At 56.4% G+C, this 24,730-nt stretch overlaps 1 protein-coding gene across 5 annotated transcripts in view; it reads left to right on the plus strand.

Moving 5' to 3' along the window:
- The window catches only part of CTIF (cap binding complex dependent translation initiation factor), a 250,086-nt gene that overhangs the window by 93,973 nt on the left and 131,383 nt on the right, over positions 1-24,730 (plus strand). For all 5 annotated transcript variants that reach the window (XM_036244763.1, XM_036244764.1, XM_036244765.1 and 2 more), the window contains 3 exons: positions 645-718; positions 1,817-1,921; positions 7,027-7,102. In XM_036244763.1, the coding sequence (XP_036100656.1) occupies positions 645-718; positions 1,817-1,921; positions 7,027-7,102 (255 nt within the window). The remainder of the gene's footprint in view (positions 1-644; positions 719-1,816; positions 1,922-7,026; positions 7,103-24,730) is intronic.

Genomic DNA, 24,730 nt, shown 5'->3' on the forward strand with positions numbered 1-24,730 from the left:
GCTCACCTCGGAAACTGGCACATTGTCAGTGGGGTGCTGTGGAGGCAGGGGGCTGGTCATGTGGGAAGTGGCGAGTGCGAACCCTGTGGAAGTGGAGGGCGTGTGGAGGCAGAGAAGCCACATCATAGAAGCTGGAGCAAGTAGTCTTCTCTGTCTGTGGGCTGGATCACGTAGGAACCATCCGAAGCTGAAGACGCACCGGCGGACAGGGAAACCCAGCCGCTGCAGAGCCTTGGTCAGCGGGGGCTTCTAGGCGCTGCCTGATTTCAGGGAGGGGGCCCAGCCCCCGGCATGGACCCCCAGTGTGCCTGGGCCTGTAGAGCCCGTCCCTGGGAGGAGCCGTGGCCATCAGGCTGGCGGTGTGCTGGCAGCTCGTCCCTGTGGGGGTTTGCGGAGGCAGAGCCATGGGCTGGGCCGCAGAGACCCCAGCTGTGTCTGCACCTGATGGCACAGCTGTCGAACGCCCCCAGAGGGCCCAGGCCTGGGGAGAGGCCAGGAGGCCACCTCGGAGCCCACCGAGGGGAACCGGGAGGACCTCTGCAGCCCTCTCTGGGACTGGGCCGTGGAGAGGCCTTCCACCCACTTGTTCTCAGTGCCCCGGACAAGCAAATAACGGCCCCCCTTTCCTCCTGCACCTCCTCTAGAACGGCAGCAAAGAGAACTCCCTGGACATGCTGGGCACAGACATCTGGGCTGCCAACACCTTTGAGTCCTTCAGGTAAGCTCCGCTTCTTGTGGTGTGGCTCTGGCTGGGGCCCCAGCTCACTTGCCCCGATGCCCCACGGAGTCCTTGGGGGCCGAGGAGACGTTGAGAGTTCACTGATCGTGAAGTGGAGAGAAACCAGAGGGCTGAAACAGCTCACAGGATGAGGTCAGGAGGGAGGGCAGAGAGGGGAGAGGAGACGGAAGAAGGAAAGGGGAGGGTGTCCAAGGGGAACCGAAAGAGGAGGGAAGAGTGGGATACAGAAGCTGCCTCTCCTCCCAAGGGGAGAGGGAGGACTGGGGAGAGCCGAGGAGACTGGCCGCCTGGGGTAGAGGCAGGACAGGGCTGTGGCTGTAGGCCCCGCCCCGCCCCGCCCCGGAGCTCATTGCTGGGGGTTGGCCGCAGGTTAAGTCTGGAGGGCGGAGGGATTGTCAGTGGCTCACACTCTAGAAGGTTCCTGATGGACCAGGTTGGAAGAACAGGTAGTGGCCAGGGCTCCCCAGGAGGAGGGGACAGTGCCCCTGAAGGGGTTGCTGATGAGCTCCTGCCACAGTGCCCATCTGTCTGGGGAGTGATGGCCCCGGCCGTGGCTGGCGTGGCCCTTTCACTCACTCTGCCCTGGCTCGGGTTCGGGCTCAGGCAGCACTAAGGGTCTCCTGGAACTGGGAGGTGCAGGGCCTCGTCTCCAGGACCTCAAAACGGCCTTGTCACCCCTCTGAGCTACTGTCAGACTCTGGTGAGATTTTTGCCCTCCTTTCTCTCTCCGGGCCTCCTCACTGTAGGTGTGGAAACAAACTCTCGTGTTTTCGGGGGACCGCTGTAGTAGAGGCATCAGGCTTACACTGTTATGAATGCATGTTACTGCACTGTAGGTTTGGGGGGGCATAGCTTCATAGGCAGTCCCCTGAGGCGACGCTGCAGGCCCCATTCTGAGTGAGGGGTCCCTGCCTGCCCCTGCCCTAGGCTGGTGGATGTGTGCCCCACCCCCAGCTCCCTGTGGGCCTGTTTCTGAGGATGCTTCCCTGCCCGGTTGCGCCTGGGTGTCTGGGGCCCATCAGTAACTGGGCCTGCCTCCCACTTACCTCTTATTTCTTGCCCTCCCTTGCCCTCTAGTGGTGCCACCTGGGACCTGCAGCCTGAAAAGCTGGACTTCACCCAGTTCCACCGCAAGATTCGACACATGCCCAAGCAGCCCCTGCCACACATCGACCGTGAAGGGTAAGGGGAAGCGGCCAGGGGAGGCGGTGCGGCTCTTACATAGGGGTGTGGTGGGGTAAAGAACAGCTGGGGCTACACCAGAGCTGAGAGGGGCCTTTCCCTGGACAGGAAGGGCGTTCCAGCTGCACTGGGGACGTACAGATGACTCACTGCTGCAGACCTGCAGGCTCCCTGGCCGCTGTCCTGCATCCTTCCACCCTTCACTGCCCAGCCCCTCCAGCCACACTGCCCACTCCCCTTCCTGACCCTGCTTGTCCGGAGCCTAGTGCAGTGGGTCTCACACTTGATCAGAACCACCTGGGGGCTTGTTAAACACCGATCCCTGGGTTCTCCCCAAGTCTCCAGTTCTGGACGTCTGTGTGGGGCCTGGGCAGGTGCATCTCACACACGCCTGGGAGTGCTGATGCTGCTGGTCCTGGGACCCACTTTGAGAACCACCTGTGTTATGGCAGATTTTACACCGGGTTGTCTCACCCTCTACTCATTTCATGCATGAGTGCTGCCTTCCCTTTTAGAGAACCCTGTTCTCTTGGGTTTTCATGGAGGTTTTGTTACATAGTCATGATTGATTAAATCATTGGCGATTGGCAGTTGATTCAATCTCCAGCCCCTCTCCCCTGCCCAGAAAGTTCTAACCCTGCAGTCTCTTGGTTGGTTCCCCTGGCAACCAGCCCCATCCTCAGGTTACCTGGCAACCAGCCCCATCCTCAGGTTTCGTCGCTTCATTAACATAACGAAAAGTACCTCTGTCCCGCCATCATTTAGAAAATTCAAAGGATTTTAAGAGCCCTGTGCCAAGACTGGGGAGGCAGACCAAATATACCTTACTATAAATGACAACATCCCACGTGGTAGTTCTGTGTTTTAGCTTTCTGAGGAGCTCCCAGTGTTGTCCACAACAGCTAAACAGTTTCCCTTCCCACCAGCATTGTACAAGCGTTCTGATTTCTCCACATCCTCACCAACACTTGTCATTTTCTTTCGCCTCTTTTTTAAACTATACTCATGGTTTTAATGTTTCCTTCCAAACCTGCTCTGCCCACTGCTGTCTCCTTGTCACGTTAGGTCTAAACTATCCTGCCTCTCACCTGGCCCCCTGCTGCCACTTTCTGTCCCACCCACACCTTCCTGCCCCACCCACACCTTTCTGTCCCACCCACTCCTTCTCTTGGCAACACTGGTCCCACCACAGTGGAAGAGCAGCAGCCTGGGGAGGGAGATGTTCTCATCCTTATTTCAGAGAAGAGAGATGGAGCGCAGAGAGGAAAGTAGCCTGCCCAAGTAGCAGAGCCACGGTTTAAGGCCTTCTGACACCATCCAGTGTACCCTTGAATCAGCCAAACCCCATGAACACTTCATGGAAAATTGTGAGCACATGTATGTTTTTCTAGGGGTATGTCCCTCATATCACTCTCGCATGGGACCCCAGCCTCTTTCCACACCTTTTAAAAAGTGTTCCTGCTTGTGTGGGTTCAGAACGTTTGGCTCTTTGTTGGGTGGAGAGAGCAGATGGCTTTGAGCATGCACGGAGCGTCCTGTTGGAGAGCGACAGAGCAAAGCAGAGGCCCAGCCCCAAGGCTCCCCTGGCCCTGCCGCATGCGGCTACCTGCTCACTGCAGCCCAACCCCCATTCGGCAGCAGCGTGGCCACTTCCTCCGAGCTGCTGAGCTGCACGGGCTGAGCTCACATGCTGAGTTTAGGAAAGCTGACCGTCCCTCAGCAGGTCAAGTTCAGGAGCAGGTTTTCAGTACAGGTGTTGCTTGCCCATGGCCTTGTTGTGGGAGCGGCTGAACTTGGGGTATGCCATGGGAGCGAGCATTGTGCATTTCTGAAGCCCAGGTGCTAGGCCCCCTAGGTCCCCGCGTGGTGCTGGGTGCTGTGAGAACACACATACGCACGCATACACACATATGCGCACACGCACGCACACACACGCACACGCACATGCACACACTGGATAAAATACAGTTTCTGCCCAGCAGGACTGTTTACTATTAAAAGGAGACATGAATGTATTCATGATTGAGACTTGTAGGGAAATAGGAGACTCGGTTTCGTGGTGTAGACATTTAGAAAACACACTGTGAAATAGGCTGCCAGGCGCGTAGTTAAGGAAATGCAAAGGGGTCAGGGCGCAGGGCACTTGGGAGGATGAACTGTCTGGGTGGGAATGAGAGGGCTTTCCCTGGGATGCTCCCATCTCTCCTGTGTCCCCCGGGAGCACGTGGATGGTGAAACCGGTGGGGAAACTGAGGCCCAGAGGACAGGAGGACTGAAGGGGTCTGATGGGGAATGCATATCGAAGTCGGGCTTTTCGAGGTGTCTGCACCAGTCCCCACAAATTAACAACACAGTACGACTTGGTAGTGGCCAGAGATGACTCCCCAGGGGAGGAGAGGCTCCCCTCGTGCTGAGGACCTGTGTCTCCTCTGCAGCCAGAGGGGTGGGCCGTCTTCCTCTCCAGCTTCAGGCCAGGCTCACCTACTCACTGGAGCCTCTAGGGTTTGCTGACAGTTGGCTGGGGTCTCCCACAGACTCCTGGTTCTGACCAAGTTCTGTCTCACACTGGTTCCAGGAAAGTCCAGTTGCGCTTCCTGTGGCCACCTTGTGGCGGGGCCAGGAACTGTGTCCCCTTCAGAGTCCTGCCGCACTGGGAACAGACTCCACATGCCCAGCCACTGCAGCATCCTCGGAAGTAGGGTACCACTTCATTGCCAAGGCTTCTGCAGCCCGCGCACCCATGGAGGGACAGAAATTGGAAGAGGCTGTTGCCTTGGAAACCATTTTGGCAGAGTGACTCAGCTGGTCTCTAGCAACCTTCTGCCCTCCAAGCCTGCAGTCCTGCAGGGGTGTGAGCACCAGACAGGGCGGGTCTAGGGCCCAGGGGGCCACAGCCCTCCCGGCACACTGCCCCCTGCCCACCCTGGGGCTGTGACCTGAGAACGAAGGGCCCTGCCTGTGCTGTGCTAGGCCGGAGCCCGGAGCGTGGTTGGAGCCAGGGGTGTGTCGTATACCCACGTGACGTAGAGGAGCCGGTGTCAGCCCTTCTGGCCGGCCACGGGTCCCCAGTCCTCCTGCCCCACCGCCGTGGCGCGAGTGAAACAGAGATGATTGCAAGCAGTTGGTGCCTTCACAGGCCAGCCCACCTCCACCCGCAGATTCGTTAGTGGAAAGGTGGCCGTATGTTTCCAGACTTTTCTTACCTCGTCTGCAGCCCAGCACACCACAAGGCCAGGGTGGGGGCAGAAGGGCAAGAGCTCTCCTCTTTCCCTCCCTGCACTCCCCCTGCCCCGGTTCCACCTGCCAGACCCCTCGTTGTCCTTCCAGCCTTGGCCCTCCGGGATCACCTGTTACCCACCCCTGGCACCCTCCGGCTCCCCACTCCGGCCCATGAACACTGGCGTCTCTGCTGGCCTCATGCTTACGCTTAGCTCTGGGCCTCTGCCCTCCCTGCTGCCCTCTCCTGGGACGTTCTCCCAGATTCTCTGCTTGGCCAGCTCCCGGCCCATCTCCCTCTGCCCAGACGGTCGTGGATGCTGCTCTTCTGGGTTCCTGTAGCGCACCCTCTCTTACCCCGGAGCCAACACTGCTGGGACCCAGGCCCAGCCAGCCCAAGCCGGAGCCCACACAGAAGCACTTGTGAAACCTGGACCTAGATCCCATCCCCAGGCCCCCCTCCGCCCAAGCCTTGGCTCATTTCTGCAGCCACCAGTTTCTCTTCCTTGGGGCTCCAGGGCCTTTCCGGGGCCTCTCTCCACAGGGCTTTCGTGACACTTAGCTCATGCTGCCCCCTGCTGGTGCTCAGGCACACTGTCCTGTCCGCTGAGACCAGGACTTGCTTCCTAAGAGCTATGCGCTAAGGGTAGGAATCCGGTTGGGTTTATTTTCCATGACTCAAAGGGAGGTTGACAGGGTCCAAAACACAAGAGATGCTTGGCGAAAACGGAACAAGGAAACTAATGACTCTGCAGTTTGAAAGTTGCATGAACTGCAGCCAGAAAATGCTGCCACCGACCTCCTGGGCAGCCCTTGCCGCCCCTGGATCAATAACGATAGTAGTAACGAGTATGCACTGTGTGCAGGGAGGCAGGAGCTCTTACCTCCTTACTGGGGAAACGGACACTCACCCCCACCTGCCCGGCCTGCAGGAGGCTGGCTGGCTCTGGAACCTGTGCTCTTCCTCAGCCACTGAGCTGCCCTTCCCGGAACACAAACAGTGATAGCAGTGGAAGTGGAGTAGCAGCAGTAATAGCAATATGTTTACCTTGTTTATCTTATTTAACTATTACCTATATTCACCATGATAATACACTTACCGTTAATTATGGTATAGTGTGTGTGTGTGTGTGTGTGTGTGTGCGCCTGCGAGGTTCTAAGCACTTGGATGCATTAATCTCCATTCACTTTATCATGTTAGGCACTATTAATTATCCCAGTTTTTCAAATGAGGAAACTGAGGTGCAGAGAGGCTAAGTGACTTGCACAGGGTCACCCAGTTGGCAAGGGATGCAGCTGGGGTGCCAACCCCGGAAGTGTGGTGCCAGAGTCTGCACCTTAAATGCGCAGGAGACATGGGCCTGTGGCAGCGAATCAGGGCCAGGGTCTCTGGCCTGGAGGTTCACCTGACCACAGAGGACATGAAGACAAAGGTCAGGATCTGAGTGGGCTCGCTGGACTGGCCCAGTCAGGCCAAGAAAGAAGGCAGCCCTGTTGGGAGACAGTTGCTTGGTCTCTCTCCCTCGTTTTCTCTTTAATGTAAGGGGCGAGGTGGCAGGCTTGTGCAGAGCGGTGGCAGGTTTGGGCTTTTCTCAGCAAAGAGCTCAGTGTCTGCCTGGAAGGGTCAAGGGGAACTCCGGTACTTCTGCCCCCGCCCACAGACTGGTCTCAGCGTTCCCTCTGCATGAGCCCTGGGTCCTCGGCCGAGGCCGGTGTTGCCCGTCGGGGGCAGAGGACAGCATCTCCTGGGTCTCCAGGGCCATTTCCTCCTGGTGGGACAGGCGGATTCTGCAGGCCCCGAGGGAGGGTGGGACCAGGCGCCGCCTGCCAGGCCGCGACAGGATGATGAATGCGCCATCCTCAGTGTCTTTATGTCTTTTCTGACCCAGGTGTGGCAAAGGAAAGCTGGAGGACGGGGATGGGATCGACCTGAATGACATCGAGAAGGTCCTCCCGGCCTGGCAGGTAGGCACAGGGGCAGAGCCTCCACACGCCCCTTCCCCCAGGACCTGATGCTGGCCTGGGCAAGGCCTAAGCGCTCCTGCTGACCCCGAGCTCCAACAAGGCCTAACCGGGTGTACCGAGTGTGAGCAGGGGTGGCTGCCTTCCATGGTCCAGAGTGCCCCACTGGGATGTGTGTGCAGAGTCACACATGGGGCACATGTCACAGTGAATGGTCCTAGGTGGGGGTGCCTCACTCAGAGCTCACATGCTAACACGTGGGTGCCTGTCCAACCCCTGCCCCAGCCGAAGCCAAGGACCCTCTATCCTAATGATCCCGCCTGGTCATATTTCCACAGCAGGCCATGCACCTAGGGGGTGAGTCATGCAGTGCTGTCCCTCAGCGACCCCCATCGCTGGGGCTGCTGGGGCTCAGACCCCTGAGCTACCCAGGGCGGATAGTAGGTGCCCATGTTTTCCCAGCATGGTTCTCCACCCATGGGGGCATTGAGTTCATTAGTAAGGGCTGATGCTGTTGATGGTGACTGCCCACAAGGGCTGCTTCTTCGTAATGGTAGCTGAGGGTGAAGGTCAGCCAGCAACCAGATTGTAGCATCAGCAAACTGTCCACAGCTCCTGGTAAGCTGAGGCTAGAGCACTGCTCCCCAAGAGCTCTGATCTGGGGTGGGAAGCTAGATGCTTTGAGCGTGACATGTTTTCAGGGGTAGGGGGGGACCTCAATCATGGTTCCAGGTTGTGAAGCCATTCAGCAGGGCAGAAGTGAAAACCCACACAACTGGGTTTAGAATGGGGCTCTAGGGACCCCACCTTCATTTTTGGCATCTCTGTTGTAAAGTGCATGTGAGGTGGAGGGGGGTTGGCTGTCCCGCTGTGTTGATGGCTCCCATCGTTGCTGATCCTGCTCCCGGGGTCAGATGCACCTGGTACAAGGGCCACGCTGACAGTCGGCTGCACTGTAATCTGCTCCCACTAGAGGGCACCAGCGCACTGCTCTAGAGGCGCCACAGTGGGTCGTTTGCAGTGGGAAGTCCCTAGTCCCCAGCAGCCAAAGGGATCCTTGCCTTGGTGCTCAACATGCGAATTGTCCCCAAAATGACCCAGCCAGTGCTCAGACCTTTCCTCCCCAGAACAAGGGAGGGGGGAGGCAGTAAAAGAGGCAGCTGCACAAAGGTATAGGGAAGCACCTGTTTGGCCAAATGTCCCCTGCTGGCAGAAGCCAGACATTCCTCCCGGGAGTGCCCCACACACTCTGGAGACCCCTGGGAACACGTGGCAGGTCTCAGGGTGGCACTCCGCACACAGAAGGCTTTTCCCTGGCCTCGGGGGCAGCTCCCGCCAGTGTGGGACTCGGAGTGACGGGGTGTCGGCTTCTGCCCTTGGAAGGACAGGCACTGGCAGCCGGTGCTGAGGAGGGAAGATGGAGCGCCGTGATCCGGGCCCGGCTGTGCTCCGCTGAGTTCAGTGTGAAGGCAGGAAGTGGAATCTGGATAGGTTCTGGTCCCCTGCACACCCCTCTCCTCACCCCTAACCAAGACGCCCCGGGGTCCTTCCCGCTGGGGGTAACTGGAGGAGCAGGTCCTCAGCAGCCCTCCTCTCCTCGGGTGACCGGAGCGCAGGGCCTGAGGCCTCCGGCCTGCAGAAACCCCGCTTCCCTGTTCCACACCCCTGCGTGCTCTGCCCTTGACAGCCCGGTGCCAGACACCGCTGTTGAATTAGCCGGTCTGCCCAAGCTTTCCGAAAGGACATGTTCGGATCATTCTTCTTTGACTTCTCTATCAGACAAACGTTATGTCTTCTGTTTTTTTTGCCTGACAATAGGAGCTGCATAATCCAACTTTTTCCCCTTTCTGCCTTCCGGTTAGGAGATTTTTGAAACTAAATTCGGCATCTGTCTGCCATTAATTATGAGCTCACTCTGACCTGGCCAGGTCCTTTGCGCCGACCTCTGGTGACTGACCCAGGATGGTCATATGTCATGTGTGAGTCCCCCGTCGTGAGGTCGGCACACGCGCTGAACAGGAACGTAACCGAGTCAGGTGGGACCTCTGACCTCATGAGAGTGTGTCCAAGGCACTTTCGTCACACAGGACCCAGAGAGGGGACAGGAGACCAGCTGAAGGAGGAGGCAGTGAGTGAGACTTGGGGTTCCGTACGCCATTCCCCTGTTTGGTCCCAAATAGTAACAGGATAAGACCCCCCCACACACACACACACACTCATGATCGAGGAATCGGAGGGACAAATGAACTTTCAGAATGAAATTCTCGGTGGGCCCATGACCAGGCTTCCCCCACTCACTGTGCTTGGTGGAAAAATGGTGGCAGATGCAGAAGCAGCCTTCTTGTCCAGCAGGGGGCGCCGGTGCAGTTTGGAAACCCAGTTGGTGGGAAGGGGCTGCCCCACACTGGATGGAAGCTGCTGTGGCCCACTGCCCAGCCCTCCAGATGGGAAGGAGCGCCTTTATTGTTCCCTAGAGCAATGCCAGCTCTGTTGCCAAGTCTTCTGGAAACTTCCAGGATATGCTCACTCACAGGCATGGGATTATTAACGTATCCCAAGATGCCAGGGAACATGGTCATGTGAAAGCCAAGCTCCCCGTCACTCCCCCAGGCCCTCTCCTTTTCCCCGAGGGGCTGCTTCATGTCACTTCTGGGTCCCACCGCAGGCCGTCTTGTCGTCATTCACTGTGTCCACCGGTGTGGCTGGAGCAGCTGGCTGCGGGCCAGGCACTGGTGTAGCCCTGGTGTGCGAGTTCAGGTGCAGGGGCCGCCGCCTTGCCGGTGGACCGGACGTGCGATCTTTTCCGCCTCTGACAATGACAGTAGTGACGCCGCAGACCTCCCCGCTCCCGGAGCTGTGACGGCTTCCGTTCTGGTACCCCGCTTACCCCGCGTCGGCCGTGCAGCGCGCGCTCTCCGGTTCCAGGGGCTCGGCTCTGTCAGATGTCACCTGCTCAGCAAGGCCTTCTGCACACGCTCCCCATGGCGCTCGCCAAGCCTGTGCTTTGTGGTCTGCGTTCTCCCACTGGACTGCGGGCTCTGCAGGGGCCCATTAAGTACGGGGACTGAGTGAACCCTGACTCGCCCCGTCCCCTAGGGACTCAGCCCCAGCACCCCAGTCCAGACCCTGTGCCTCCCTCACAGGGGTTCCCATGAATCCAGCGCTGTCTGGGCTGCGTGTCTGCCTGTCATCTCCGCAGGCCCGTAACTCCCTGCGAAGTGTAGGTACAGCTATTATTGTTATTTTGCAGACGAGGGAACTGAGATCGAACACCTTGTCCCAAATCACACAGCTCATCGATGGGGAGCAGGGACTGGGATTCGGGCCACCTGATGCCTCGGCGTCCTTTGTGTAAGGGGTGAGGATGTGGAGGAAGGGGACTGGAAGCCGTTTTCTCCTTCGGGGCGACTGCAGTCACGTACAGCAAGTTAAGGGTGAATGTCATTTCCTCAACAAGCAGGAACAAGAAAATGGATTTCTTCTTCTTTTTTTTTTTCTTTCGAAGGCACTAAAAATGGAAAGAGGACAGAGAGAGGCTGAGAGGGAGAGACCCCTACCGACACCCTTGAAAGAGGAAGAGACATGATTTTTCCTTTTTTTTTTTTTTTTTTTTTTATCAGCAGGGTTTCCAGTGGCTTCGTTCTAATCCCTGTGACCCAAGACACTGCCTCAGCTCTCAAGGAGGCACGCTTGCCTAGGGAGCCCTCTGCCTTTCTGGGCCCCCGCGCTCCCATGCTCCCTCCTTCAGGACAAAAATAGGCACCCATGCAACAAGGGACACCAGTTCTTCATCTCAGTCCCTCGTTTCCTGCCGAGGCCACCAGGTAGCAAAGCCCACTGGGAATGGGCAGCGTGCCCCGTGAGGCGACCCTATTTGTGTTATTGTCATTTATGAGTCTTCTTACAGGACGTTATTATTTGAGGGGTGAAGACTTTGCTGGTGACAACTAGGACGTGTCTCGGCAGCAGGCGACAGGCTGTGAGGACGGGGTTGTCCGGGGCCCGGGGCAGGCAGACTGCGGGGCGCTGGGTCAGCAGGTAGCGTGTGCGTCTGGCTCTAGGTCAGAAAACACCCTCCTTTCCTACGGGACAGGCTCAGTTACCCAGGACCCAGCAAGGGTCTTAGACGGGTTGACAAGCTGTGGCCCGTACACCAAGTCCACCTCTCCAGCCTGTTTCCGCAAACTCAGTGTGGGTGGCACTCGGCCACGTCCACGCACTCACCTGCTCGTGGTCTGGGGCAGATTTGTGCTACCAGCGGCGCTGGGTGATTGTGGCAGACCCCACTGCCCGCAACGCCTTAAATACTTGCTCTCTGGCCCTTCACGGGAAAAGTGTGCCCAACACTGGTCTAAAACATAAACAGAAAAGTGCCCTGAGAATTCAGACGGGGGGCAGGAGTCCTGGCGTTCACGCTCCGTCGTGGTCGGCGAGCCTGCAGCTCCACTCACAGAGCTTGGTGCAGGTCGTTCTGGCTCTTTTCTGCGAGCTTCCGTTCCCTCCCTGGGGCCGTGCACCTGTTTGACTTCCAGCACAAGGCTCTGCTGCGAGTGCACATGTAAACCAGGTGCTGTGGTGACAGTTATTTGTAAACCAGAAAGCACTCTACAGATGTGCGTGGTCTGCTTTCAACGGGAAGTGAGCACAGAGCTCCTGAGTTTGAGACACAAGGAGTGTGCTTGGGAGCCATCCAACAGGCCCCTTCTGTGGGGCTCGGGGGTGGAGGAGATTCTGCTGTTTCCCCAGGTCCTTCTGAGACAGATCTAATAAACAACCACCTGCCTGTGTGGACCGTGCTGAGAAGACCCGCCTCCCCAGCTGTGTTTGGCACCTCATTTTGCTCACCATGCCCCACCTCACGTCCTTACCTCACCCTCACCCACATCTTCCCCCTCTCTCGTGGCCCTGTTCAGATTTACCTCCTCCGTGAAGCCGTCCGTCCGCAGAGATCGCGTGGACCTTTGGAGGACGTGATTCTAGTCTGGCCTTGAGGTTCTCTGGTTGTTTCCTGCCTCTACATGTGTCTGTGCGCCCTGGAGGGGCAGACCTGGCCCTGACCTTGGGGCGGCCGGGCGGGGGTCTGGGGAACAGAAGGCGTGGCCCCGAGGGCAGCAGGCGGGGCAGGCAGTGGGCAGGAGAAAAGGAGGCTGTGGAAGACGGGGGAGCCCAGGAGTTCGGGGGCATTTCTATAAGTAGAGAGAGCAGTTGACCAAATAGGGACCTGACCAAATGTTCTTGAGCCAGGAAGTGCGTGATGGAAGGAGGACTCAGGCAGCCAAGGGTTAGGGCCCCGTTAGTCCTGCCCTGCTTCGGGGCCCCCTAGGGAATTCCTAGGATATACACATCTTCCCAGTGGCCAGGGAAGGAAGTCCTGTTACTTTGTTAGGAACAGGCCAGGGTCCCTTACAAACACGACTTGCCCCTTGAAGAGGTTGTCTGTTCCCTGCCCTGCTTTGGGCCAGACTATACCCAGAATTCTTTGCTCTGTGCCAAAGGTCTGCTTTGATCAGGCAGGAGGGGCACTCGGGTGAGGGGAGTAACAGGCCCAAGTGAGGCCAGACTGGCATCTGTGCTGGTCACAACCTGCCTGGGCAAAGGTCATCTCAGAGAGCAAGCGCTGCCCTCCTAGCCCTGCTTGGGAGTGCCGCGGGCTCAGGAAGGGCATCGGCACCGGTGCCAGGCTCACGGTGCTGCGGGCAGGCCCTCGCTGGCCTACGGGATGCCCAGAGCGGGACTGCCCTCCTTCCCACCCCCCAGAGAGTCCACAGTCCCTGCCAGGGCAGTGTCCAGGCTCGGTCAACACCTGGGCCCAGCCGACTGCGCCGGGCCTAGTCAAACAAGGTTTTCCTGGTCCAGCACCTTCCCCCCTGTGCTTAGTCAGTGGAAGGAGCAGCTGAGGCAGGGGAAGAGGAAGGTGTTGCTGAGGGTGTGAAGCATCCATTATTCCTTTATTAGCCAGCATGCCATTTCTGGTCGCGTTCTCCTTCCTGGCCGGGGAGGTTGGGGGCGGAGAAGCTGGTTATTTTCGTGTGCCCCGGCTTCTCTCACTAGGAGCAGCCGGCCACCGCGGAGGGGGCAGGGAGCGGACAGGGCTACGTGCTCTCCAGCAGGCGTTTGTGAATGGGCCCCGGCTCCCAGGCCGCGCCGTCGGCAGGGGCCCCCCAGACGCGCCGGCTCTCACTGGCTGGACACCGTTGTTTCTGGCTCTGCAGTGGCCAGGCAGGAGGAAGCTTTCTTCTGGCCCAAGAACAATACCAGGGTCAGCCCGGGGACCTCCCTCCTACACCCTCTTCCTTCCATTGTGAGCCACCACACAATCCCAGGCCGCTTGGCTCTGCACAGCCTGGGGGGGCGGGGGCACGAGCGCTAAGCAAAGCCTGTGACACCTCTAGGTCTGCTTCCACTTCCTAGGCTGGGCCAGGGTTCTGGAGGCAGCAGACGGACAGACCAAGCACGTGTGAGTGGCCACAGGGTCCCTGTGCTTTGCAAGGGACTGCCAGCAGAGTGAGGTCACTGGCTGGATGACCCTACTCCTTCCCCTGCGCCCACTGACTCACAGCAGGTCAGGCCTGGCACAGGCCCACCCAGACCTTCTTCCCATCACCCCATTACACAGACGAGGAAACTGAGACCCAGAAAGGTAAAGGTTTTACCAAACTTCTGATCGCCAGGCTTACAAAGTCTTCACTGAGAAATCCCGACTTTCCCTCACCCCACCGGTGCCTCTGCCCTTGCAGGCGTCTGTTCTGTGACTCCCCAGCTGGGGCTCTGACTGTGATGAACAAACAGACCCTTGATTCAGCAGCACCAGTCCCCTGCCTCACACGTCCTTCCTGCTCCATGGCCTGCCTGTCACGTACCTGTTCTTTGAAGGTGGCCTGTCGATCGCTGCCTCCCTGCAGCCCGCCCTGATAACCCACTTCCTTGTTGAATCACCTGGGCTCCTCCAGCACTTAATACCTACCTGCAGAAGGGCTGCCCTCCACGTCATCGGTGCGTCTGTCTGGCTCTTCCACACATACCCACCTTTCCAACACGTACTCCAGTCCTGCGGGTGGAGAACACCTCTGCCTTTGCAGTTCTGAAAGGTTGTCCTCAGACCGGCAACATCGGTGTCGCCCCGGAACGTCTTAGAAATGCACATTCTTGGGCCACCCTGCATCCTTCTGAATCAGAAATGGGGAGGTGGGGTGGGGCAGAGAGCAGTTTTCTGACAGGCCCTCCAGGTGGGCCTGTTGCCTGCCCAGGTGTGAGAACTCTTAATCATTTTGTGCTCCTCTCTTTTTATTCTTTTTCTTTCTTTCTTTGTTATTGTTGAGATACATTTGACCAACATGCGTGTGTGAGTTTAGGGTGTACCACATGTCGATTCGATACATTTCTATGGCAGTGTGGTTGCCATTGTTCGCTAACGCTTACGGTGTCACGTAATTATCATTTCTTCCAGTGTTGGTAACAACTCAGATCTAGTCTCTTTGCACATTTAATGTTTAAAATACAGTTCTGTTGTCTACTTTAAGAATTTTTTTTGAGTAATTGACATCACCTATTCCCTTCTGTTTGCTGCCAAATTTTTTGTTGCTTGTTTTCGTACGATTCGCTCAGAGGAAGGACAACGAATCCTGCCCTGTGGGTGACCAGGGCTGTGGATCTGCAAAGGGCTGAACGGAACAACGCAGCCCCCCGGGCTCCAGTGCCTGCCTGCCCCTGGCCACGCCCCGGATGACCCATTGGCCCCAACAGCCCTGGGCGAGCCCCTGCGGATGAGGGTCCCTGGAGCACTCATCGCCTCCCTGCCCATCAGAGGTAGAAACCTCTGTGACACTGCATGTTTGCAGGTGGCCAAAGCCACCGCTTTGGTTAGAGATGTGGGCAGCCTTCGTGCAGAGACGGACGGAAAGCCCTGGGCTCATCGCTCCGGCTCGTCTCTTCAGATCGTAGCCCTTCTGTGGGACACTCACCACCCTTGTGCTGGTGGCAGCGGGTGGGGATGGCGTTTGCCCCTGAGCTCAGAGCTCTGTCGGGAGCAGGCAGCGGTCCTGACGCATACTCAGTGACAGGAGGAAGCTGACCTGGGCATAGAACAACAAACACTAACTTCTGCCTACAAAGGGAAAAACCAGAAGTTGACATTAAACAGGCTATAAATAATAACAGCAACGTGGTCGCAGGCCTAGCGAGACCGACTCTGCAAAGGCCAGATATTGCTGCTGCGTCCAGAAAACAATCCTGGCCTTTCCCGCCGAGGGTCACTGCTCTGGCCCTGTGCACAGAGGGCTGAGGAGGACAGAGCCCTGCCCCGGGGACAGGCGGCCACGTCCCGCCTCTCCGCCTTGTCTTCCCACGGGGCACAGGAATGGAGGCTCTGCCGCCCAACCCTGGACCCCACCCACTCTCGGGAGTGCTTCCAGAGGGAAGACCTGGCTAGATTATTAGCGCATCATACCTATTCTTGTGTTTTCAAAAGACCCTCACTTTTGCTCTCGGCACCCAGCCCCTGGAGGGCTCAGGAAGACAGTCAGCCGCCCCAGTCACACGGTGGGGCGTGTGCCCTTCCCCAGGCTTCTCTCCGCCCCAGAGCTCGTGAACCTGGAGGAGTTTTTCAGTGTTGATGGGGAATTTAATTCAGTGTGTTGCTGTTTGTGTCTTGGAGTGTGTTTCTTTTGGGCCCCAGAGGCCTGTCTGCCTGGCAAGGATCCAGGGGAAGGAAGGCGGTGGCCTCACGCTCTGCGAGGACGAGCACGTGGCGCTGTGGGCTGTGGCGCTGTGGGCTGCCGCACTGAGGCTTCTGGAGGTGGTCGTCCCAGGGGGCCAGCGGCTGCTGCTCGGACATGGACTTGGGTTGTGCCCTCTGCCTCCACAGCTCCGTGTCCTCATCTCCGGAGCGAGTGTGCCAGAGCGCATGGTCCCAGGAGCCACTGCCACGGCGCACATTCCGTGGCGCGGAGTGACAGTTAACTCAGACCTATTGGTACAGTGCAATGCCATGGGTGCTGGAGGGACCTTGTCCCTCCGTGGGGAGACCTGCTGGTACAGTGCAATGCCACGGTGCTGGAGGGACCTCGTCCCTTCGTGGGGAGACCTACTGGTACAGTGCAATGCCACGGGTGCTGGAGGGACCTCGTCCCTCCGTGGAGAGACCTACTGGTACAGTGCAATGCCGCGGGTGCTGGAGGGACCTTGTCCCTCCGTGGGGAGACCTGCTGGTACAGTGCAATGCCACGGTGCTGGAGGGACCTCGTCCCTCCATGGGGAGACCTGCTGGTACAGTGCAATGCCACGGTGCTGGAGGGACCTCGTCCCTCCGTGGGGAGACCTGCTGGTACAGTGCAATGCCACGGTGCTGGAGGGACCTCGTCCCTCCGTGGGGAGACCTGCTGGTACAGTGCAATGCCACGGTGCTGGAGGGACCTCGTCCCTCCATGGGGAGACCTGCTGGTACAGTGCAATGCCGCGGGTGCTGGAGGGACCTCGTCCCTCCGTGGGGAGACCTGCTGGTACAGTGCAATGCCACGGTGCTGGAGGGACCTCGTCCCTCCGTGGGGAGACCTGCTGGTACAGTGCAATGCCACGGTGCTGGAGGGACGTCCCTCCATGGGGAGACCTGCTGGTACAGTGCAATGCCACGGTGCTGGAGGGACGTCCCTCCATGGGGAGACCTGCTGGTACAGTGCAATGCCACGGTGCTGGAGGGACGTCCCTCCATGGGACGTCCACCCACCTACCCAGTTTTCCCAGAAGTAGTACGTGCCTGGAGTTCATACAAATTAGATAACACTGAAAAATACCAGAAATTAAATAATACTAAATAATGAAATGATAGTTAAATATACGACAGTTAAATACCAGCAGCCTGTAACGGAGAAGAGCTCCTCACCCCACTGCTGCCCGGTCGGCTGCCAGCATTCCTCCGAGAAATACTCTCACTTTGTCTCGTGTCTTGTTTATTTTTTCCTGGCGTGCCACCGTTTTTCTGACATATATACAGTATTTCTAATTTCTCATACACGCTTGTGGTCAACCGTTTCTTTTCTATCATGTCGACTTTAGATGTCATCTGCTGACTTCCGGTGACGGTAGGAATGTTGTCCTCTCTGCCTGTCTTCTCAGTGTGATTATGTGAAATTTGAGTTGAATTTTTAGTCAGATTATTACTTCAATATTGAGTCCTACTTTTCCTTTTCTTTTGAAAAACAAAAAACTGACTTCATAAAAAAGTTGCAAAACAGTACAAAAAGAACCCCCACACACCTCCGCCCAGATTCCCCAAGTGGTAGCCCCAGCTTGCTCGCTGCGTGGTTTTTATTTATTTTTTCTTGACAGTTGGAACAATCGGTTGCAGAAAAGGATGCTGCTTTCACCCTAACGCACTCATTGTGTTTTCCTAAAGCAGGGGCATTCTCTGACATACCCAGCCTCATTGTCAACATCGGGAAATGAACACTGACAGAATAGTAGTATATAATCCATAGACCTTGCTCACAGTTCGCCTCTGGTCCCACTGATACCCTTTAGCACTGAAGCGGTGTCGTCTTCTGGTGTGGAGCTCAGTGTGAGGTCATACTGTGCTTTTAGTTGTCATGTCCCTTTCGTCCCCTTGACCTTTCTTGGTCTCCTAAGACCTTGACATTTTTGAAGAGTACGTACAGGCCAGTTATCTTGTAGAATGTCCACCAGTTTGGGCTTGTCTGATGTTTCCTCGTGATTAAACTTACACACTTGGGAAAGAATACCACGGAAGCGGCACTGTGTGTTCAGCGTGTGACGTCAGGAAGCACACCGTGTTGACCTGGTGACAGTGACCACCTGTTTATGTGGTAGCTTCCAGGCCTCAGCACTGCAAGGTAACTCTGTTTCCTTTCGTGATGTATAAATGTCTTGCGGGGAGATATCTGAGACTATTTAAATACACTGTTTCTGAGTATAGGCGTAACTCCTGCTTTTAGCATTCATTAGTAATCCTTGCCTGAAATGTCCTCATGCTGACTGGCAGGTGGTGACTTTTCTAATTCCGTGTGCATTTTTTAATTGGCTTTCTACTGTGAGAAAGATCTTTCCCCCTATTTACTTGTCTATCTTTTATCTGTCTATTTATTATGTCTTGGCTTATAGATTTTCATTTCATTCTAAGAGCTGTAATCCACTACTGTCATTTATTGTGGTGCTCAAATCGTCCCACATTCGACCAGTGGGGGCCCCTGCACACTCACATCTGTGTGTTTCCAAAATGTCCTCATTCTTTGAGTTCTTTCTTCCCTAGTTGCTGGCACCAGAAGCTGTCCTGGTCTTACCCGGTACTTTCTCGGCTCCGCCCTGGAGTCCACCCGGACCCAGGGAACCCTGGGACTTTTTAGTGAGGGTTTTCAGAAACCGGGTCCAGGTGCTGGGTGTGCTTGTTGCTACTGAATCCCCGTGTGTTTCTGACTCTTTCCTCTCTCCCGTTTTCTGAGTGCCTGTGTCCCCAGGTCAGAGCCTCTCTCTCTCTCTCTCTTTTAAATTAATTTATCTTTATATTGATTTTAGAGAGGAAGGGAGAGGGAGAGAGAGATAGAAAAATTGATGAGAGAGAACATCGATTGGCCGCCTCCTGCATGCCCCCCACTGGGGATCGGGCCCACAACCTGGGCATGTGCCCTGACCGGGAATCGAACTGGCAACCTCTTGGTGCACGGGCCGACGCTCAACCACTGAGCCACACCGGCCAAGTTCAGAACCTCTCTTATTCAGCTTCTCCAGAAAAGAAACCTTGAGTCTTGGCCCTAGGGCGGGGACTGAAGGGTTGCCGCAGGGCTGTGCAGGGTGGGAAAGGGGACTTGGGGAGTCCCACATTCAAACTTCCATCCAGTTCTGCCATTCCCTCCCAGCCCCCAACCCTGCTTCTGTGGTGCCTGGGACGTCCCGCTCGAAGCTCCCTGCCGGTTCGCAGTCTCCGGCTCCTCGCTCTGCAGCGTCCTCTCTGCTCAGTCACCGGCCACTCCTCCACTCAGCGCCTATCTCCCCTACGTTTGTCGAATTCTCTTTTCTTGGTCTGTGTTTTTTGGGGTTCCTAACGTCTTTAATTAAGGAGAGACGGGGGTTAAAATAAGTGCGTGTGGCCCCTCCCCGTGCGGAGGCAGGAGTCCAGCTCGGTTGGTTCGAAGTAATCAGGGAAACGGAGAGGGAGTGCGTACATGACCCTGAGCTTGACGCGCGTGGGGAGCAGCATCTGGGAGCAGAGGCACGAAGTGATCTGTCTTCTGAGTCCAGGCATGTGGCTGAGGCCCTGGACATGTTGTCACTGGGGTTAGAATTTAAAGGGGACAGCAGGATGTACCTGAATGCCAATAAATAAGTTCTTTTCTTTCCTGTTGTTCAAAGACCTCTGGGGGAAAGGGACACACACACACACACACACACACACACACACCAGCTGTCGGAGGGGCCTGGGAAAATCTGCTTGGATTCAGATCTTACAGAGAAACTTGCTCCCACATGAGAGCCAAGAGCCACCAGGATAAGGACCCAAGGATAAAGCTTTATTGCCTGCACCCCCTTTCGCATTCAGCCACACCCTGCCTAGCTTTGCACTTAACCCCTTCCAGGGAAAGACTGTCCTCCAGCAAGCCTCCAGGGTTCTGGCAGCAGGACTGTTGTCCAGTGCCACACCTGGGACAGGGCTGGGCACAGGGTTAGAGCTCAGCAAATCGCAGAGCCACAGAGAGTTGTTAAATGACAGAGCAACTGTGTGCGCAACTGTGTGCAGAGGGCAGGGGCCACGCAGCCTCTTCTAGTTGCCCCTGAAAACCCGCAGGTCACCAGGTGGTGCTGGCCTCTCTCCTGTAGCTGCCGGAGCCTCTCCCCTTGGGCATTACTAAGAAATGCGACCCCCCTCCCCCCGTGGTAGCCCAGCTCCAGAAGGCCTTGTATAAAGGACGAGCTGTCCCAGCCCTCTGCCAATTTGCATTTCAGCAATCCACGCATTCGGCAGTTCCTGAAAACCATTTGTGTAAACTTCTGGTAGCTCTAATCTCCCTGCTTGGGAGTTCCTGTGTGTTTCTGGAAATGTGGAAATGTTGAAATAAGCAAGTATTGCCCCGAAGGGTGGGCAGGGCACTTTTACTGGCATCAGGCGTTGTGCCCTAGTGCTCACGGGTGGTGCCCCAAGGAGCCAACCGAGATTGATGGAGGGCTAGCCGCGCGCAGCTCCGTCAGTGACTCCTGTCTTGGAACAAAGAGTCCTGAAGGGCACAGACCCTGGGTACATCCTATTACTTGTATTACTTGTTTCCAGCCAATCACTGGCAAGGATTTGTCCGCCGACAAATTGCTCCACAGGCCCCGATGTGCAGGATAAATCCGAGGTGTGCTCTGAATGCGGCTGGTGGGCCCAGGCGTAGGAGACACAGAATGGACACCTAGACCGGGTGGAGGAAGTACGGCCCCTTGGCTGCCTCAGACTGCAGGGGTGAGGCATAGCCAGCGTCAGGTGATGGAGCAAGAGTTGAAATCTTCTTGGGCGTCAGTCATGGAGACCACCTGGCCAACATCCTAAACCATGAAGGAAGCATTCTGAACACATCATGGTCCACAGGGAAACCGCGGCCCCCTACCCCCACGGGAAAGGGCTGCACCCACAGAACGCAGCCAACCCAGCGACAGATCGGAGCCCAGGATCCTTAGGTCGCTGCTCTCCCCACACATGCTGCAGTTGTATTTACGATGAACTGTGATGACGGGTCTTTTAATAATGTATTCTAGAATTTCACTAGGGATCAGCATCAATAGGTGTCTCTGCAAATGCTTCATCACTGGAGTGTCTGCACATAAAACGTTCTGTAGACAGGAAATTGGGAAAAAGAAGAAAAGGAGATCACAACCAGAGCGCCCCCCGTCTCTGTACCCCGCCTCCCACGCGAACCAGAGCAGCGACTGACCCTCCCCCAGCCGGGTGCTCACAGAGGCCGTGCCTCAGCCTGGAGCCTGTCCAGGAGGAGGCCGTGGTCGGGGCCATGGACCAGGACGTCCTGCCCCATCATCTGCTCACCTCACGCCAGCAACTGCATCGCAGCCGCTTGTTGTCTCTGTTCTAAATGCTGTTGGGCAGGCCTGGGAGTCCTCGTTAGCCCCTGAAGAAGGCTTTTCAGAAACCATTCTGGTGCCTGGACCAACCCTGCCCCTGGCCAGTAGAGCCGCTTGGTGCAAACAGGAAAAAGCTGCTCCTGCCTCAGACACGTGATGGTCTCTGGCCGAAACCGTCAAAATGATTTGACTCTGGTGACCAGGAGGCGGGGACCATCCCCCAGAGTGGTGGAAACGTGTGGAGACAGCAGACCATCCCTCGTTCCAAGGGAGTTTCGCAAACAGAAGCCCGAGTTGACTGATTCGTTTGATCGAAGGCCAGACTGCGAAGTTAGAATGCCTCCGGCCAAAGAAGCCCCCACCCCGAAGAGTAACACTTAACAGCCAGCAAGGCGAGGTACCAGTTTTATTTCTAAAAGGAAGAAGTCACCGGGCTGGAGTGTTATAGACGGATACAGAATGGTCGTCCTGAAGGAATCTGAAGGTCGTCTCGTCCAGCTCCTTTCATTTTGCGGTGGGAACTGGAGGCCCAGACAGACGTCCCTGCTCTGGGCCCAGTGCGCTGCTCCTCCCAGTCCAGAGGCGATGCGCTGGGTTCTGCAGGCCGCTGTGCGTCAGGGCCCCACCCGGGGAGAGCCGCCTGCTGTCCAGGCCCGAGTGCAGGGGTGGTTTGCAGAGAAGAAAAGCTGCTGCCACATTCCCCAGATTCTTCAGAGCCCTGGGAGACCCAGTGTGTGACCTCATTCACCTGTTCTGGTCGGAGGTCATCCACTTAGTGCATAGATTCTCTCAAGGAAATAGAAGTGATGGGGGGTAATGCATGAGAGCAGAATGTAATGCATTTTGAGGAATTCACTGCAAAGATCCCCAGCGAAGTGGACCATAAGAAGCAGACATTCTGACAGCAGAAGCTTCACAGGCCTGGCCACACCCACCCTGCCCAGCTGGGCCTGCTGGCTGCTCAGGGCTGCTCCCGAGGGACAGTCGTCCTTCTGCCACATGTCCCAACATTCGTGCACGCGCGCATGCACACACACACACACACACACACACACGGTGTTCTCTCAACATGCTAAAAATGTTGGGGACAATTCATTTTTATTTTTGACCTATGACCTCTAGGGCAGCTCAGTGGCCTCAGGGTCATTATTTTGCTTCCAAGGTACCCTCCAGGTCAAATGAGAAACATTTGTGTGGCAAGAAAAGAGAAGATGTTCCTTTCTGTGGCCTTTCCTGGCGGCAAGAAAGGGAACATTGTTCTAGCAGGCTGGCGTAGGCTGGTGCGTGGTCAAGGAAACGCATCACGCCCCTCAGCGAGGTCCTTTCGGGACACTTCAGAGGGTGGCAGCCAGCGGCTGGCCACGTGGGCCAGGCTGGCTGCTCAGGTTGGGCAGCGGCACAGGATGTCCGTGCGCTGGAGGAGGAAACCTGATTGGTGGGAGATAGAGGGTCAGACAAGCCGATCCTGCAGACGGGCCAGGGCCACCTTCCTGGGTCACTGGGGAACGGGGCGGAGGGACCTCTCCGTGCTACAAGAAGAGATGACCCCAGACTGCGGGGCAATTCAAAGTCAAAAGTCAGTGACTAAGAAGGACATGTTCCTTCAGTTCTCCCGCTACTGTGATATGAAACTACAGCTCCCTCTGGGAAGCGGAGAAGCCCCAATTTCAAGGTCTCTGAAATGAGGTGCTGTGCCCCCCACTCCTTGGTGCAGATTAGAATCAGTTGGGGAGCTCCCCAGGTAAACCTAATGGGCAGCCAGTGCCGAGACCCTCTGCCCTAAGATAGTAAGAACGTATCCCATTTCCCATCCTGTAAGGTGTTTGCATCATAGAAAAGCAAGGGGTTAGCAGGCACTTAATCCAAACATAAAACACGAGTGCAGAGACCTCTGTCGTCTCGCTGTTAATTACACTCGGCCGCGCTCAGTACGCATTTACTTTCTCTGCCCTGTGAGAATGTAGGATTCCTTCAGAGCAGGGATCGGGTCATATTCGCCATTGTATTTCTTCCCGATGATGCTCTGTACCCCACCCCCGTCTCTGTCCTTGGGCAGAACCAGTCCATTTGATTCTTAAATGTTTCTAGACTCTCCTTCCATCCCTTGGCCACTTCTTGGATTTCTCCATTAGCCATTGTCATGTTTTGACTATTGTCCGAACTCGTCTGCCCTGCTTTTGGCCTACATCCCCTTAATTCCATCCTCCACGTCCCCTCTAGCATGATCTACAAAGTCCACAAATCTGTTTTACTAATGGCTGAGCCTTTCTCTGTCTCTCCAGCGCGCATAGGACCAAGTTCCTGGCATGCACGGCCTCCCTAGTCTAGCCCTTGCCCCCCTTTCAGCTTTGGACCCCACATTTCCCCCATGATGCACCCTGTGTAACAGCCCCACTGGACTCGGGGGTCCCTGTCAGGCCCCGTCTTCACTGGGCTGCGCTGTCATGAGCCAGTGCCTGGCGTGGGGGTTGGCATGGTGAGTAGACCATGAACAGGGAGTGGATGCCCACAGCAGCCTTGGTCCACATCACAACATGCTCAAGACCCAAAGGACTGGACACGGGCTCTGTCCTGCCCCACCCCCTCCCAGGTGGATGACCTTGACCTGCCTTTACTTCTCCATTTTCTCATCTCTAAAATAGGGGTGAAGAAATTTACCCCCTGCCTGCCTCCAACTCCAAAGGTTGTCATGAGAATCAAGCAAGATGATCATTGAGGAAGTGCTTTGAAAACAGAGGCACTAGTCAACCTAAGGGCTTCTGTGAGGGCGTCAGTAGATGCTGTCGCGGATGGCAGTTCCCTGGGGCCCATTGAGCATCACCCACATAACAGTGTGAACGTGTCTACGAGCAGGGCAGGCACGTTGGTGGCGACTCCGACTTCTTCCCTCAATGGTTATATAAAAGGAATCGGGCGAAGGAAATGTCTTGGAATAGACAATCTTCCTAACCTCCCCCAAAATAACTTCAGTGGAAACAATTGTGGTAACATCCACTCTGCAGTTATTGTTTCGGTCTATTGCAACATGGGAAAAATCTCCCGGCGTCTCCAACTCAACTGGGAATCAACTGACTTCCAGAGGCCTGGAAACAAAGGGATTGTGCGCAAGGGCTGCCGTGGTCTTCACGGCCCGCTGGAGCTGCAGACAATCCCGGGGCTTGTGTACAGTTCAGTTTTTTCCTCTCAACTTCCCTGTGGATGTCACGTTTGCTAGAGACCTTGGTATTTTCCCATAGATAACTTTGGGGTGGTGGAGTCATTACCAAAGAGTTTATTGTAAGTACGTGAGATTCTGGACTTCCCTCCAGTCCCAGATTTGACAGCTCAGAGTGGTCAGTGACTCTCTTGTGCAGATGTAATCAGTGCTCTCCTTTGAAAGGTCTTTCTTGACGCTCCATTTGCCTACCTCCCCCCAAGTGCTCCTCTCCCCAGGCCCAGGTTACACCCTTGACTGGTCTTCCTGCCCTTCTGCCACTTTTCTTACCAGACTTTCCCCCTGAAAGAAATTGTCCAAGAACCTTTGCCCAGCCCCCCATCCCATCCCCTCCCTCTCCGCCTCGGGAGGCAACACGC

Source organism: Molossus molossus, unplaced genomic scaffold (genome assembly GCF_014108415.1).
Source record: "Molossus molossus isolate mMolMol1 unplaced genomic scaffold, mMolMol1.p scaffold_m16_p_6, whole genome shotgun sequence".
Classification (NCBI taxonomy): Eukaryota; Metazoa; Chordata; class Mammalia; order Chiroptera; family Molossidae; genus Molossus; species Molossus molossus.